At 42.8% G+C, this 17,500-nt stretch overlaps 1 protein-coding gene across 1 annotated transcript in view; it reads left to right on the plus strand.

Annotated features, from left to right (window-relative positions):
* The window catches only part of LOC134458693 (lipoxygenase homology domain-containing protein 1-like), an 84,573-nt gene that overhangs the window by 33,070 nt on the left and 34,003 nt on the right, over nt 1-17,500 (plus strand). The window contains exons 22-30 of the mRNA XM_063211122.1: nt 8,941-9,101; nt 10,566-10,718; nt 10,812-10,908; nt 11,768-11,922; nt 13,624-13,757; nt 15,016-15,176; nt 15,744-15,848; nt 16,650-16,778; nt 17,255-17,419. Of these exons, the coding sequence (XP_063067192.1) occupies nt 8,941-9,101; nt 10,566-10,718; nt 10,812-10,908; nt 11,768-11,922; nt 13,624-13,757; nt 15,016-15,176; nt 15,744-15,848; nt 16,650-16,778; nt 17,255-17,419 (1,260 nt within the window). The remainder of the gene's footprint in view (nt 1-8,940; nt 9,102-10,565; nt 10,719-10,811; nt 10,909-11,767; nt 11,923-13,623; nt 13,758-15,015; nt 15,177-15,743; nt 15,849-16,649; nt 16,779-17,254; nt 17,420-17,500) is intronic.

Raw genomic sequence — 17,500 nt, forward strand, 5'->3', positions numbered from 1 at the left:
CTGTCCGTCAGCACCACCTGTCATTAGACGTCCGATTAGCTTTCATTACGTGCTGAGGGAAAAACTCCCGCCATTAGGCCTATGTGCTGTTGCACTGTTGTGAGGGATATCACCAAATAATTTAGATAAAAGTCAGAACATTATTTTGGCAATGAAAGGCACACAGGTGGCTGGAAGCTCAAGCAGTCTTCAGTCTGTTCATTTAAGCTTTTGGGTGCTCTTGGATATCGGGGATCAGTTCATGTAGAGAGAAGAGTTCATCGGCACTCCAAAATAAGGTGCCCAAACGATAAGTTACATTAAAAAGCCTTTAATGGTACTGGGCTGGGGTTACATTAAAAAGCCGACATGTTTCGACCTCACCAGGTCTTCATCATTGAAGAGAAAGGCCTCCCTTAAATAGTGACATCACCACATGTGACCCATTACGCACTACACACATTTGCGCACACCATAGAAAACAAAGATTAAAAATAGCCTGGGGTAATAAGTGATGCCACAGAAAAAATGACCAGAAGTACAAATAAAAATCACAAAAAACAAGTAAAATCAATATCCTCATTTAGACCAGTATAGCGCATGGCATCCAGTTGGTGTATCCAAAAAGTCTGCCTCTGATTAGGCCTAAGTCTTTTTAGCCTGTCCCCACCCCTCGGAAGAGGTTTGATATGCTCGACGCCCTGTATGCGCAGCAGAGAATCATTTTTACCATGGTATTCATATGTTTCGCCATGGGATAGTCAAAATTGCCCACTCTGATACCATATTTATGTTCTGCTAGCCTATCTCGCATGCGCCTTTTTGTGCGCCCGATATAAAAGAACCCTTCAGCGCGAGGACAAGTTAGGCGGTATATGACAAATGTAGAATTGCAATTAATGAAATCTCTCTGTCCATATTCATTCGTGGTTTTAGTATCCACAAAAGATTTGGCTTGTGTAACATTTGGACAGTGGGGGCAGTTCATACATCTATGAACTGTCGTAACAAAAAAAGGACGGGACTGCTGCTGGCGATGATGTTTGTTTTTGGTCAATAACGTGTTGCGTTGTAGGGAGCGCGCTTCACTGTATGCGTTTTGGGTGGCTTCCTTGGAATATTCATTAACTAATATTCACTTTCTGGATTTGACGATATATAAAGACGCGGAGGGACAGCTGCACACCACCTTATTCAGAAAGGCGACCTCTCGGAACACCATTCTGAGAGCGGATTCATTCCATCCCCCGCATCTCATTAGAAATATTCCACACGGCCAATTCCAGAGATTAGGCGTATCTGTGATTTCGAAAATGATTTTCACGAGCAGGCCGAGCTGATGGAGAAAAGATTCAGTGATAGAGCCTATCACCCTAAAGCCATCCAAAACGCATACAGTGAAGCGCGCTCCCTTCAACGCAACACGTTATTGACCAAAAAGAAACATCATCGCCACCAGCAGTCTCGTCCTTTTTTTGTTACGACATATAGCACACAAGCGACGCGGATCAGGCAAATTATTAAGAACAATTGGTCCATTATTGAAAGTGATGCGCAACTACGTGAGGTGTTCCCAGAACCACCCATGGTGTCTTTAAAGAGTGCACCCAGCCTAGGAGATAAATTAATGCGCTCTCACCTACAGGTGAAAAAGAGAGAAACCTGGCTGCGTAAACCTATTGGCACCTATAGATGTATGAACTGCCCTCACTGCCCAAATGTTACACAAGCCAAATCTTTTGTGGATACTAAAACCACGAGAGAATACGGACAGAGAGATTTCATTAATTGCAATTCTACATTTGTCATATACCGCCTAACTTGTCCTTGCGCTGAAGGGTTGTTTTATATCGGACGCACAAAAAGGCGCATGCGAGATAGGCTAGCAGAACATAAATACCTGTATGCTATCAGAGTGGGCAATTTTGACTATCCCATGGCGAAACATTTCAATGAATATACCATGGTAAAAATGATTCTCTGCTGCGCATACAGGGCGTCGAGCATATCAAACCTCTTCCGAGGGGTGGGGACAGGCTAAAAAGACTTAATCAGAGGCAGACTTTTTGGATACACCAACTGGATGCCATGCGCTATCCTGGTCTAAATGAGGATATTGATTTTACTTGTTGTTTCGTGATGCTTATTTGTACTTCTGGTCATTTTTTTCTGTGGCATCACTTATTACCCCAGGCTATTTTTTAATCTTTGTTTTCTCTGGTGTGCGCAAATGTGTTTAGTGCGTAATGGGTCACATGTGGTGATGTCACTATTTAAGGGAGGCCTTTCTTTTCAATGGTGAACGTAGCCCTGATGAAGACCTGGTGAGGTCGAAACATGTCGGCTTTTTAATGTAACCCCAGCCCAGTACCATTAAAGGCTTTTTAATGTAACTTCCCGTTTGGACACCTTATTTTGGAGTGCCTGGATGAACTCTTCTCTCTACATGAACTGATCCCCGATATCCAAGAGCACCCAAAAACTTAAATGAACAGACTGAACAGATTGCCAAAATAATGTTCTGACTTTTATCTAAATTATTTGGTGATATCCCTCACAACAGTGCAACAGCACATGGGCCTAATGGCGAGAGTTTTTCCCTCAGCACGTAATGAAAGCTAATCGGACGTCTGATGACAGGTGGTGCTGACGGACAGCGCATGAGGGAAAGAAGTTGCAAACTTGATCGTGTTCGGTTTCGTCAGTCCAACGGAACACTTCTGGCTATAGAAAATGAATCTGTATTGCAACAAATCTAGTTAGGCCTAGGTCTATATAGGCTATTCAAGATATTTAATTTAGACAGAATCCTTTCAAGCCGTGCAGCATCAACGTGGTCATATAGCCTACTGTCTGCACTTGTTCCGTTGCCTGCTTCATAGCAGAGAAGGAATGGCTTGCTGTTGTTGAGGATTTGTAACGTGGATTATCGAAACTGAAGACTTGATTTCTTTTATTGATACCTTTTTGTTTGGTATAATTACGGACAATGCAAATAACTGATTTTTGTGACGTTCGGACATTTTTGGAAGGAATATAATCGAATTAGTCCCGCCGCTTGGGTTATTGTTTTTCGCGTGCATGTGGATGAGCATAGGCTATTGAATTTGATTGCAGCCTAATAGGCCTACTGAACAGTGGACTGAAATTGAAAATATGACAAAGAGTGGCATTTTTCTCGGGTGCTATGACTTCTTGCTTTGCAAGAAGACAGTCTCCTCACTCCACGGGCAAAAAGCACCATGGTCAGACCCTGGCGCGCATGTAGGCAGACATGAAAGACTCACTACTCCACGGGCAAATATCGGGAAAAATTAAGCACCACCAGCATGGACAGCTCCCCACGAGTCACTTATAATGGTTGGTCTTTTCCTGGGATTTGATTCATGTTGTTTGGGGGAAAATATTAAAATAGCCTTTGTAATGTTAAGAATATTTCCAAAGAGCCAAGATGGGGCTTATGATCAATATGGGCCAGGTTTGTCTCCGTGCGTACACACACACACACACACACACACACACACACACACACACACACACACACACACACACACACACACACACACACACACACACACACTCTCTCTCTCTCTCTCTCTCTCTCTCTCTCTCTCTCTCTCTTCTCTCTCTCTCTCTCTCTCTCTCTCTCTCTCTCTCTCGCCACAGACCCACGCAAGTGCAAGACAAGTTTTCACCTCCTCGTGAAGTGTTTAGACCTGGCCTATTTAATGTCGCTGTAAATTGGTGTAATGTAGCAGAAAGTGCGAGACATTCGTTGGACTCGTTGCACGCAATAAGTTGTGAAATTATTTCTTAACGGTTTTAACCGCATCATTCGCGACTCTCGAGCAGTTTGAGAACTGAGAAGAATGAGAGAGAGAGAGGGCAGTGACTATACCATGTCACTGAGACTATGTATGTGTGCTGCGCCTACTGAATCCAAGTGCAGAAAAAAACATATCCATATAGATTATTACATAATGCACCATGTTATTACATTTCCATCAAAAAAAAAAGTTGCGGCCGCATTCCGTAATAAATTTCGCATTTTGTAATAATTTATTACAAGATGAGAAAAAAGTTATTACGAAATGCGTTCAAGAAATGTATTACGAAATGCGTAAATTATTACACAATGCGGCGATTGTCACCACATTATGTAATAATTTGTTACATTATTACATATTGCACCGTTATAGTGCGGCGTTACAGAAGTCCTCAGTTCAGGGTCAATGCTCAGATTCACTTCTCCATGTACAGAGGTGAAAAGAGCAAAGAGGCAATGGAACATACTAGCTCAGTAAGATTATACACCCCTCCTTACCTCTCCCCACCTCTAATGTCCCAAACAATTGTATCCATTACTATTGACATTATTAACTATTACTATAATTCAACCATCTAAACTATGCAAAGGTGTAAAAACAAAAATACTGTTACAGTATATGCACTGTAAAATATTACAGTATGTTACAGTAGATATCTACCTCATACGTACAGTTTAATAGCAGGTGTAACAACTATGTACTGCAGTGGTTCTTAACCTGGGGTGCGGGCACCCCCTGGGGGTGCGTCAGAGATTTCAGGGGGTGCGGGGAATTTTGTTTGTGTTAAGGTTGTGACCAAAATTCTGCTAGCAAACATTATAATTAGGTCAAATCAAAACCATATTAAAACATATTTTGGTCCCCATGTAAAGTATCCATTCAATATGTTCAAGTATGTCTCAATCAGAATCATTGTATTAATCACTTAAATAACTTTTAGTGCGTATACACATGTAGAAGTTTGGGTTGGAGGTGCACGGCTTGTCTTCGACACAGGTAAGAGGGTGCGTTAAGAAAAAAAGGTTAATAACCACTATGTACTGTATTGACATCTACTAGTGTTGCAGCCAACTTACATCAGTTATATTGTAGCCTACTTTTGCTCCTACTGTATATGTATCTCTGAAACTATGCAATCTAAACATACGATACTACTAGGATGATGTCAGTCGGAATTGACTTGTTCTTTAGCCACACATGGCCCATGGGTATGGGTTCGCTAAGGAGTGGGAATAATAATCAGAGAGCTGAATGTTCTGTACTTTAGGATAAAATAAAATGAAAATAAAATACCTTGTATATTTTTTAACAAGTTGCCATTCTTTTTAAATGTATATGTAAATACATGAAATATTATGCACTTTTACTGCACCTAAAGTCTAACCCTGAGGTACAGATTGTAACAAGTTTCGTTACACTCCACAAGTGATATATAACAAGTGAAATAAAATGTCTAAATACCACTTGCCTCAAATAAGCTGATACTTGTACAAACATGTTCTAACCCAAGAGCATCACAACTACAAATGATGAGCATTATTACCGTTCCGTAAAATTTTACAGTATTTCATTTTTCTACAGTATAATACTACAAAACAGTAAACACACTACGACACACAACAACAATGATCTGGCAATGATCTGGATCTGGCATGACATGTTTATGGGAATGGCAATCTATAGTTCAGCCTCTGACCCCTTTGGTAGCTAAGTAGAAAGGAAATGGTGATCTGACTGGTTGTAGCGTAGCCTATTAACATGCACCTTTTTACTAGTAGATTGATGAAAAAAAAAACGTTTGCACCACTATGACAGTCCGTAAGCCGGGCCTTTAGTAATACTGTATATTACGACTAGGTCATTGTCATTATGCTAACAGCTATTTTATAACAGCCGCTATGTCTTACTGGGTTAAACCAGTAGCATGCAGAGGCCTGTCATGGATGCAGGCTCAGTCCTCCCTGAGAGACATGGGCTGGATCTCAAATGGTGCACTTGTGCGCTTCAGTGTTCATGTTTCAGTGCGTATGGCGTATTAGTTGCGCACTAAAACATAGTGCCCGAAGTGCACAAGTGCGCCATTTGAGATCCGGCAATGGTTTACAAGGCAAGATGGACAGACCAATGCTTGCAGAGAATTCATGATCGGCAGGATACCCTGACAACACCCTTACATGAAAACAAATATTAAAAACCCACTGAGTAACATTTTTTATTAGTAACCAATTTTCCAATTATTATAATAATCATCATCATCATTATTAACATCATCATTAATAACATTGAAAAGTGTTTTGTACTTTGGTCAACACCTGATTTTTTTGTGCAAATGTTGCATTAAATGCCTGCAAAAAACGTGGCACCACATTTTCCTGTGTTGCATTGTTTGCTCACCAAAGATCGAGAGCAGGAATCGAATGTACGACACTAGACACTGGCCGGGATCCTGGCCTACTGATAAAGGAGGAAACGTGTCTAATGAAATCAGAGCCTGGCAATGATAGCAAAACTCAAGCAATTCCCATGGAAACCTGAGAGGAGATGTTGTCTGCTGGAGCCATGTCGCCTGAGGCGAGAGAGTCTCTCCTTAATCTGGCTAAAAGCTCCGTTTGAGTGGGCCAATTAATCAAGCCATCCCAATCCAGGAAAACAAAAACAACACTTGGCCCTTCTGTGCCGGTGCCAAGTCCAGTTGTCTTTCTTACTAACTTAAGCCCTAACAATACATCTGAGGGCATTACAAACATCTGCAAAACGACTCCTGGCCCGAGAGGTCATGATACAGCAAGGGTGCTGGTCTGGATGTCTGGCTTCTGCCTCATAGGACTAGTAACGTATGATTACACTTATAACTAGAATGACGTACAGTATTAATTCATAGGGAACATGCTGATATATGGAGCTCTAGGCTTTAACTGTGCTTCTGTGTTTCACAAACCTTTGATGCTAAGGGATTTCTGGTTTGGAAAGGGATTTCTGATTTTCTGATTCTGATTTGGAAAACTCTTCCACTTTCCAAATGGTCACACTTCTTTTGTAGCTTGAGAGGCTTTTGTCTGCTCGTCTGTCAGAATTCCTCGGGCTGCCGCCAATGGCTTTCGTTCGCCAACATCTTGCAGGGGCCCCTTCTATGACATTTCGTGGGCCCAGTGCCATTAGCGTGCACATTTCTATGCTGAACAGCAAGCTTAGTATTTATCAACTAATATACTTAAAGGGGTATGCCATTATTTTGGGGCTTAATACAGTTAAAATCATTGGCTGGGGTTTATAAAGGTGGTAAAGTGTCTTATTTTTCATGTTAAGCGTTGTCTTGCTTTAAGACAAGTTAAAAGAGGGAGTATGTAGCTAAGCTAGTGAAAGTCAATGGATCACTGTAGCATGTAGCATGCTACACGGATCCATTGACTTTCACTAGCTTAGCGACATGCTTCCTCTTTTAACTTGTCTTAAAGCAAGACAATGGCTTACATGAAAAATAAGACACTTTACCACCTTTATAAACCCTGGCCAACGATTTTAACTGTATTAAGCCCCAAAATAGTGGCATACCCCTTTAATGACCAGGCGTTATTTATAACCCATTATGATGGCAGACTCCAGCACGACATGTGCCAGAGGGGGCCCTGACATATCTCCCGCCCCCCGACCCCTGTCACAATACCAGTGTTCGCCCCTGGTCGTTTTACAAAGTCCAAGGTGCAATTGGTGGTCGTGAGGTGGTCACACTGTTTTCCAGAGTCCAAATGTGGAATTGCTCTGATTGGTGGCAAGCAATAGTATCCACCTCTTCACTATCCTGATTTTCATCGACTTTCAAATCTCTTCGAGAGTTGGTCTGACCAAGAGCATAACAAATAACATTTCCCAAACGGCCTGGTTGACCGTCCTCCCTTAGTTTGCTACTGGTTGTTTGCTTCCCGACGAAGTGGGAGGGGTCCCGACTTTTCCGGAGCTCAGAAACTATATTTGTATTGCTCTGGTTGACTAGAGGCAATGCTGAAGGTGTTGTGTCACTAGGAGGGTGCGGCCTGGCTACCTCTGCACATCTCACCTCTAATTCCCACATCAGAATTAGAACTGAACTGCGCAAGTTTGACAGACGAGCAGAAGAAACGTCTTCATGCCACAGAAGAAGTAACGTTGGTGACAACTAAACTCCCCTAACCGAGATGGCCCAGTTGAACGACAATCTTCACAGATGCACGCGCACACACACACACACACACACACACACACACACACACACACACACACACACACACTCACACACACACACACACACACACACACACACACACACACACACACACACACACACACACACACACACACACACACCTAGTCCTATGAGGCTCTTCGGTGAAGTACTGCCCTACTATGACATTAAACAGGGCCTTTAGTAATGCATTACGACTTGTTAACATTCTGGCTAGGACTGGCTGATATTGAGAAAAACAATAATCTCGATTAGTGTTTGATGTATCTCGATATACAATGTATATCTCGATATCGATGCAGGGGGGGAAGGTAGGCAGCCAAGTGCCTATAGGTAGACAGCCTACTATAGGGCACATTTTTTATCATCAAATATAATACTTTTTAAGGCTGCTGATGATTAAAAAATAAGACCACCGCATGGGGTGGTGTGTTATAATATTGCTAATTTTATTACATTGCTATAATAAAATGTTCTGGTAACAGCAAATGTATAACTTGGGCCGTGTCTTAAAAGGACACTGTGTGAGATTTTTAGTTTTTTATCTCCAAAATCCATGCTACCCAGTCACTAATGTTACCTTTTTCGTGAATACTTACTTACCACCACCATCAAATGCAAAGTATTCATTATGACTGGAAAAATTTCACTTTTCATACAGGAAAAGGGGGATCTTCTCCATGGTCCGCCATTTTGAATTTCCAGAAATGGCCATTTTTAGCTGCAAAAACGACTGTACTTGGGCCATACTAGAAAACATTAGTTTATTACTTTGTTAACTTTCATGAAAAGATCAAATAGGCAACCCAGTTTCAATGAGCAGCATAGTTGCAGTACCTTTTTTGACCATTTCCAGCACAGTGTCCCTTTAAAATGTCAAAGATGATTATCTGATGTGTCCTCTGATCTTTCCAGTGATCAACTACGAGGTGACAGTTTTGACGGGAGACGTGTTTGCAGCCGGTACCAACGCACGAGTGTTTATACAGATCTACGGACTCGAGGGCAAGACAGAGGTGCTGAGAGTTTCAAACCGGTCAAACAACTTTGAAAGAGGAACCACAGAGATATTTGCGGTGTGTTGAACTATTTATTTGCCCACCCCATATGTGTAATGACTTTTCAGTGACTATATTTTCTCTCTGTCTGTCTCTCTGTCCCTCTGTCTCTCTCTCTCTCTCTCTCTCTCTCTCTCTCTCTCTCTCTCTCTCGTGTGTGTGTGTGTGTGTGTGTGTGTGTGTGTTTGTGCGTGTGTGTCTGTGTGTGTGTCCGTGCGTGTCTGTGCGTGTGTCTGTGCGTGTGTGTGCGCGCGCGTGTGTGTGTGTGTGCGTGTGTGTCTCTGTGTGTGTGTGTCTGTGTGTGTGTCTGTGTGTGTGTGTGTGTGGGGTGTGGGATCCAAAAGTTCCCATTAGGATACAAAAACCTGGTTAGGGGTTTTTGCTTTGGTCTCGGGACAGTCAGATATTATTTTGTTACATACTGTATAAATGGTAGTCAATTGAAGCTCTGCACTGTGTGTGTGTGTGTGTGCGTGCACGTATGTGTGTGTGTGTGTTTTAAAATGACTGTACTTGCATGTGTATATAGTCCATGTTGTGCGCTGCAGGCATATAGGGTGTTCAGACGTGCTTGTGTGTAAAGGTGAGAGGCATGAGATCTGGCAGGAGCCAGACGATACTTAAATATCTTTAACTTGTGCGAAATGGAAACCTTTGATAGCTCCTGCGATAACATTGGTCAGGGGAACGTATGTGAAAGTGACACCTTTGATGTGGACAAGAGACAGCCATCTCAATATAGTAACAGAACAATACCGAAAGCAAAGGGTCAAGTCCTTACCTAACCGAGATACGCTCGGGACAACCAAGGACGTGTGCCACGTTGTACCTCCGTGTAAAAATATTCATGTCTTAATTTATTCTGCCCAAAGAACTCCAGTTCATTGTCAGACAATTCAGACCTCATTTAATTGATAAAAAAATATGAAAGTAATGTGAAATATAAAATTACATCTTGTTTCCAATATTATTCAAGAGACTTATGGGGGACTTCCTTCATGGGCACCTTTTATCAGTTGTCTTTGAATTACATGTGCCATTGGCAGACATTTCCACTTTCATCCAAAAGGCTCCCTCAGTTCTGGCCTGATGAAAGGGGACCTGTGTAATATCGCTTTCTACTGTTGTTTCGTGTTCTTAGTGTTATACAACATCATACATTTATTTCTACGTCTACTTTTGACACCTCTGCCATTGCCCTCTCCAGTCTGAGACTCTGGATGTCCAGTTGCAATAAATACAGTAGAGTGGCTCCCTCTTGCCTACTCTACTGACCACTTCTCATTGCCTTCTCCAATTTGAGGCTCTCTGTCTTTAGGTTTGTGTGTTTAATGTTCATTCCATTACTTTACATTGCATTACATTACATTACATTAATGTAAGTGTAATGTAATGTAATGTAATGTTCATGTTCTTAGTGTTGTACTCCATGAATTGACTTCTACTTCCACTTTTTCCACCTCGTCCATTGGGCCTCCCCAGTTCGAGGCTCATGACGTGGGGCGCGTGTTCAAGATCCGCATCGGCCATGACGGCTCGGGCGCGGCGCCCGGCTGGTTCCTGGAGAGCGTCCACGTCCGGCGCCTCATCATGGCGCTCGTGCCAATCGAGAAGAAGGAGGAGGAGGAGGAGAAGAAGGAGAAGAAGGACAAGAAGAAAGACAAGAAGGACAAGAAGAAGAAGAAGAAGGACGAGGGGCCGACGGAGGAGTGGAAGGAGGTGGTGCAGATCTTCGCCTTTACGTGCAGTCGCTGGCTCGCCAGGGACGAGGAGGACGGCGAGATCGTGGTGGAGCTGCGGGCGGACGACTACGATGAACTTGAGGGTACAAACTTTTTTGTTTTTATAAGTGCTACCAGGCTTGTACGAAATTCCGAATTGAATGAATTGAAATTCAAAGTAATGCCATAATATGAACACTAGGTGGTGTCATTGCCTTGAATTTCTTAGAATTTAATCTATACCACCCATTGAGAGTACATAGAACACCACCACCTAGTGTTCATATTATCTGAACACTAGTGTTCTATGCACTCTCATTGGGTGGTGTAGATTAAATTCAAAGAAATTCAAGGTAATGACACTACCTAGTGTTCATATTATGGCATTACTGTGAATTTGAATTCATCCAATTCGGAATTTCGTACAAGTCTGGTGCTTACACACATTTTTCCACACCTGTGGTGTTCTTTCCAGTCTGCGAACACATTAGGCTCATACGAAATGCAAAACCGGTTCTCGCTCCTCCAAAAGTGAGACACAGGTTTCAATAAGCAAAGAATTGTATGTATTGATTTACAAAATGTGTCTATTGTACTGAGAATTTATGTTAATTTTTGCTATCTTGAAAGGTAGTTGTGACATCAGAGTGAGTGTAAGGGTTTAGAAATAGTGTCATGTATGTTTTGTAACTGTAAATCCATTAATGGCAAATAACAAATACAGAGAGTGAAAGGGAACTTGTCTTATTTATTCAGTTTATTTATTTTTTGTAATTTACCACCACTGAAAGACATATGTTAATATGTGTACGTGTTGCATTGAAGCTACGTGTATATGTTGAAATTTGCGTGTGTCTGTGTGTGTGTGTGTATGTCTCTGTGGGATTGTGTGTGTGTGTGTGTGTGTGTGTGTGTGTGTGTGTGCGCGTGCGTGCATGCGTGCGTGCGTGCGTGTGTATGCAGAGAATACATATGAGATACACGTGTTTACCGGAACTATGTTCGGAGCGGGGACTGATGCCAAAGTTTTTGTCAACCTTTACGGGGAGAGTGCAGACACTGGAGAAAGACATCTGCGCAAATCTGCGTACAATCTCAACAAGTTCGAGAGGGGCCAGGTGAGCCAAACATGCACACATGCACACATGCACACATGCACAAACCTACATTAGTCTGAGACAGAATGACAACATACGGCATTAACTCTTCTGATCTCATTCATTAGCTGATTCACTCAAACAGACATGCTCACTCACACGCTCATACTAGGGTGACCAGACGTCCGGTTTTCCCCAGACATGTCCTACTTTTGTGACCTAAAAAAACGTCCGGGGGGAATTTCAGAAATGTCCGGGATTTTGTTGGACTGCCTGAAATATAGACCTAATTCATCTGCACTGTAATTTTCACTCCGTTCCATTTGACTCCACTCCAGGTTTCTCTCTACCGTTCACAAATTAGTCACGCCCTTCTCATCAAATCTAGCCACTTCGCACCATGTGTCCGAAAGAAGTAGCCTAGGGGACTAGCCAGTGCGCCCCATGTTTACAAGCGAAAGCGCATCTGTCCGCCGGTTCGACGGACTGCAATGCCGATAGAAACGCAAATGCACATTCGCAGTGGAGTTGAAAAAAAAATCCCGCGTGTGAAGCCAGGTATGAAGGTAATCTAACACAGGAGTATGCCTAGTAACACCACCAAATCCATCATTTAGGGAGGTACAAGTTTTGTTACACCTTGTCACAAGACTTAGCCTAAAAATTCTTTCATGATCTGACATATCCAAGTTATTTGCAAAAGCAATTTCTCGGAGCAAGAAGGACTCATTCCTGAGTTAAGAAATTAAGCTTTTTCTTCATCAGCTTCTTCTTCTGTCTATTGCCTTTGCAGTTATTGATAACGCTGTGGGTTATCTTATTAATGGTAGGTAAAACTCCAGTTCCTCTCTTAATGACTGCAGTGCCCATTGCTAATCTCTGAGCACCATGCCACTACAAATAGCCTATCTAAATAGGCCTAATGGATGACAGTGGAGGGGTAAATTGTGAGGTGTCTTATAAACATATTAAGCCTAAAATGTAGCCTAATAGAACTTCATTATCAATTCAGTTGAAAACCACAAATGTTGTGTTTTTTATATTTAGTTTCCAATGTTATATAGCCTAATGCTGTTCATCTTTGTGGGGAATGGCTGAGATGGGCCTACATGATGGTGAATCTATTTTTAAAAACCTAATGCAGAAATTAGAATAGGCCTATGAAATTGAGCTGCATTGATGTTAAGCTACTCCAATATAGGTGTTAGGCCTACTATCTAGGATTGTAACAAAGGCACACTCTGCATCATATGATCACACAAATTATGTGATAGGCCTATAGGCGTAACTGAAGAGATTTTAATTGTCATAAATGGTAGACAAATGAATGTGCATGCCAAAAAGTTAGAGTGGCTTTTAAACAAATGACCATTTTGGATGCGTTGATACTTTATAGGCCTACTATCATACCTCATACCCATATATAGGCCTACTTTCATACCTGTAGATACACAGATACACCGATGACCACCCCCCCCTGACCAAAAAAAGTGTCCTCCTTTTTACAAATCCAAATCTGGTCACCCTAGCTCATACTAACATGCATGCACGCACGCACGCACACACACACACACACACACACACACACACACACACACACACACACACACACACACACACACACACACACACACACACACACACACACACACACACGTACACACCCATGTTGTGAGATGACATCTCTGTCTGACACCTCTGGCATGTTGGTGGCCTCCTCAGGAGGACGTTTTTGTTGTCAAAGCGATTGACCTTGGGCCGCTCAAGAAACTCCGCATTCGCCATGACAACACTAATGCGGGTCCTGCCTGGTTCCTCGATCGCGTTGAAGTCGTCGACACCAAGGAAGAAGTCACGTGAGTTTCTATTTGTAGCCTCTTACTGCAGATGGGGTCGCTGGCGGGGCAATGCACTATTTGCTGAAAATACTCAACTACATCATAACAACATTGCTATGACATTACCGAGAGCTGCAAGTAACAGATTAAGACATAGCCATTACAATTTTGGTTTTAACATAGGCTCTGCGCTATGTTATGCTTGAATAAAGTTTTAGTTTTATTTAAACAAATATGGTACAAGAATTTTTTAAAAACTTAGAAAAAAGTAGAAAGTGCTCTTTTCTCCAAACTCTCTCAGACGTCATGTGAGTTTCAATCGTAGCCACAGTTCCATGATGAGTATAACATATTAACATAACATTTCCAAGTCATTTACAAACATTTGTTAATCATATTTTGTTAATCATTTGTTCATTACTAAGTATTATTAGTTAATGCTCTATAAGCAGACATTATTATCAAGTGTTAGCGTACATTGTAATAGTCGCTGAGAAGACTTTACTGCCAAAGTACTACACTACTGCAACATTCTGAGAGATAGAGACTCTTACAGAGTCTTCAGCAATGCATTACAGCTTGGTCATTGCCATGCGGGTAGCAGCAAATTTAAATCAGGGGATCTTTTTAACGTGTTAAGGGAGCACACACACTGTATTACGTAAGATCACAGATATATGCCTATAGTAGAGCATGCCAATGAAAAAATACAGAGAGAGGACTTAAACATTTGTTGCAGCGTTGCAGCTTTGTTGGGATTTCTTACTAGCATCTCAAAGCATGTGTGTGTGTGTGTGTGTGTGTGTGTGTGTGTGTGTGTGTGTGTGTGTGTGTGTGTGTGTGTGTGTGTGTGTGTGTGTCTGTGTGCATGCATATGTGTGTGTGTGTGTGTGTGTGTGTGCGTGTGTGTGGGTGCGCGTGTGTGTGTGCGTGCGTGCATGTGTGCGTGTGTGTGTATGCGCACGTGACGTGTGTGTGTGTGTGTGTGTGTGTGTGCATGCATATTTCTGTGTGTGTGTGTGTGTGTGTGTGTGTGTGTGTGTGTGTGTGTGTGTGCATGCATACGTGTGTGTGTGTGTGTGTGTGTGTGTGTGTGTGTGTGTGTGTGTGTGTGTGTGTGTGTGTGTGTGTGTGTGTGTGTGTGTGTGCATGCATACGTGTGTGTGTGTGTGTGCGTGCGTGTGAGTGTGTGTGCATGCGTGCGTGCGTGTGTGTGTGTGTGCATGCATGCGTGCGTGTGTGTGTGTGTGTGTGTGTGTGTGTGTGTGTACACCAGGTACTACTTCCCGTGTATGCGGTGGCTGGCGGTGGATGAGGATGATGGGCAGCTTGCTCGGGAGCTGGTGCCCGTGGACGAGGCCTTCATGCACAGGGAGGAAGAGGAAGATGAGGACGGAGTAGTGGGAGGAGCGCCCACCCTGGGCCTGGAGCAGAAAGGTGCTGTATAGCCAACCCAACACGGATACAGGCACATACGCATGCACACGTGTACCGTACACACACAGACACACACACACAGACACACACACACACACACACACACACACACACACACACACACACATGCGCACACACACACATGCACACACACACACACACACACACACACACACACACACACACACACACACACACACACACACACACACACACACACACACACACACACACACACACACACACGGGGGTCCACACACATGCGCACACATATGCATGTACAATAACGCAGTTTAATCTACCTGAGATGTACATTATTTTTAGACTGTATTGTGCTGTACTGTAATCAGTGTAATACAAGGTTCACCTTTTGAATTATTTCATGACAAAAACCTATGGCATTTTTAAAAACAGTAGGCCTACATTAAAACATGATTTCTCACAATGGTTTTGATTACAAAGAATGTGTGAATGCTCTATGGTATTTCAGTAGGAATGTTCTGCATGAAGTAATTAATGCAAATTATTAACTATTGAGAGATCAATATCTTTACTATTTGTATGTAGCCATGACAACCACATTCAACGTGAGCGTGAGGACGGGTGACAAGAAGTATGGTGGGACAGATGCTAATGTTTACGCTATCCTGTACGGCAGCAAAGATGACACAGGTAACGTCATAGCATTAGCCTGTTTCTGCTCACACCTCTTGTGTTTACGCTATCAACAGCAAAGATGACACAGGTACCGTACTAGCGTTAGCATGCTCCTGTTCACACCTGAGCTCTTTTTCCTATACTGTCGAATATGTGAGTATACCTGTAGAGTAGCACAATTAAATACGGTATGTCAGACAAGTGGTTTCTCCAATCATGCGCAAGGATTTTTGATAAAAGTACACTGGCTAAGACTAGGGTTACCAACTAGCAATGGAAGGAATACGGGACACTTCAGTAAGGCAGGGTGTGTGGGGGTCCTCCCCAGAAAATATTGCATTTCTTAGATGCAATGTCCTGCATTTTAATGTATTTTAACGTCCCGTGTTCCGTTTCAGCTCAATACGTAACCTGTACTTTTATGTCTAATTACGGGACGATTTTCCGTTTTTCAAGGGACCGTTGGCAACCCTACAGTAAGCCATAGTACCAGCACGGTTGCCAGATGAGACTGATGATTTACAGCTCAAAAAATGCTCAAAACCCGCCTGGAGGGGCCAAATACAGCCCAATTCTATTGATTTCTATATGGCCAAAAATTTGCCAAAAAGTGCCATTTTTACCAGCAGACGGACTTCCTAAATACCGTAGTCCAATTGGGTGGGAAACCGGCCGATCTGGCAACACTGAGTACCAGCTCCAGATGGATGTTTGTGGAACAAGGTGGATCCACATTCGTCTGCCGAGAGCCAGGTTCTGGCGCACATGACTCTTATTGCAAATGCAGCGATGTTACAGTTCTTTTCTCTCTGGCAGGCATCATCAAGCTGAAGGCCTCTAAAACCCACAAGAACAAGTTTGAGGTGGGAATGATTGATGAGTTTACAGTGGAGGCTGTCGACCTTGGCCAACTGAAGAAGCTTCGAATCGGTCATGACAACTCAGGTACGAGCGAGCGAGAGAGAGAGAGAGAGAGAGAGAGAGAGAGAGAGAGAGAGAGAGAGAGAGAGAGAGAGAGAGAGTAATGGGTACTTCAATGATTTAAAAAAAATCTTTCCTAAATGAAGAAGGCCTAAATGAAGAAGAAGTTTGTACAGTGCACCTAGAGGGATTTAGGCCTACATCTAATGACATTAGTTGAAAGCAAGCTGGTCCACTTCAAAGGAGACTGGGCCAAGGATGACTGGAGCACACAGGATGCATTTTGATGTTATTTATTGTGGTGGAAGCATGACTAACGTTTCAACGCAGTGCGTCTTCATCAGAGTAATCTAATGGCATTATGTTGATGAACTGATTTTATTGAATAAGTGAACCCCAATAAGAATAGTTGTGGCATTGCCACAGCTAATGGGCATCCAATAAATAAATAACTAAACAAGTCTGAATATCTTCATGTGTGTCTGGGACTGCATAACCAGGCGGTTCTCCAGGCTGGTTTCTAGACTGGGTGGAAGTGGACGCTCCGTCGTTGGGTGAGAAGCTGGTCTTCCCCTGTGGCCGCTGGCTGGACCGCGGTAAGGAGGACGGGGCCATCTTCCGAGACCTCCACCCTAACCCCCTGCAGACGGAGACGTATACACCCTGTGAGGAGGACTCTTCTCTTGGATTGGCTGTCTTGGATTGGCTGTCTTCGCAGTGTGTGTGTGTGTGTGTGTGTGTGTTGT

This window comes from Engraulis encrasicolus, chromosome 11 (genome assembly GCF_034702125.1).
Source record: "Engraulis encrasicolus isolate BLACKSEA-1 chromosome 11, IST_EnEncr_1.0, whole genome shotgun sequence".
NCBI lineage: Eukaryota > Metazoa > Chordata > Actinopteri > Clupeiformes > Engraulidae > Engraulis > Engraulis encrasicolus.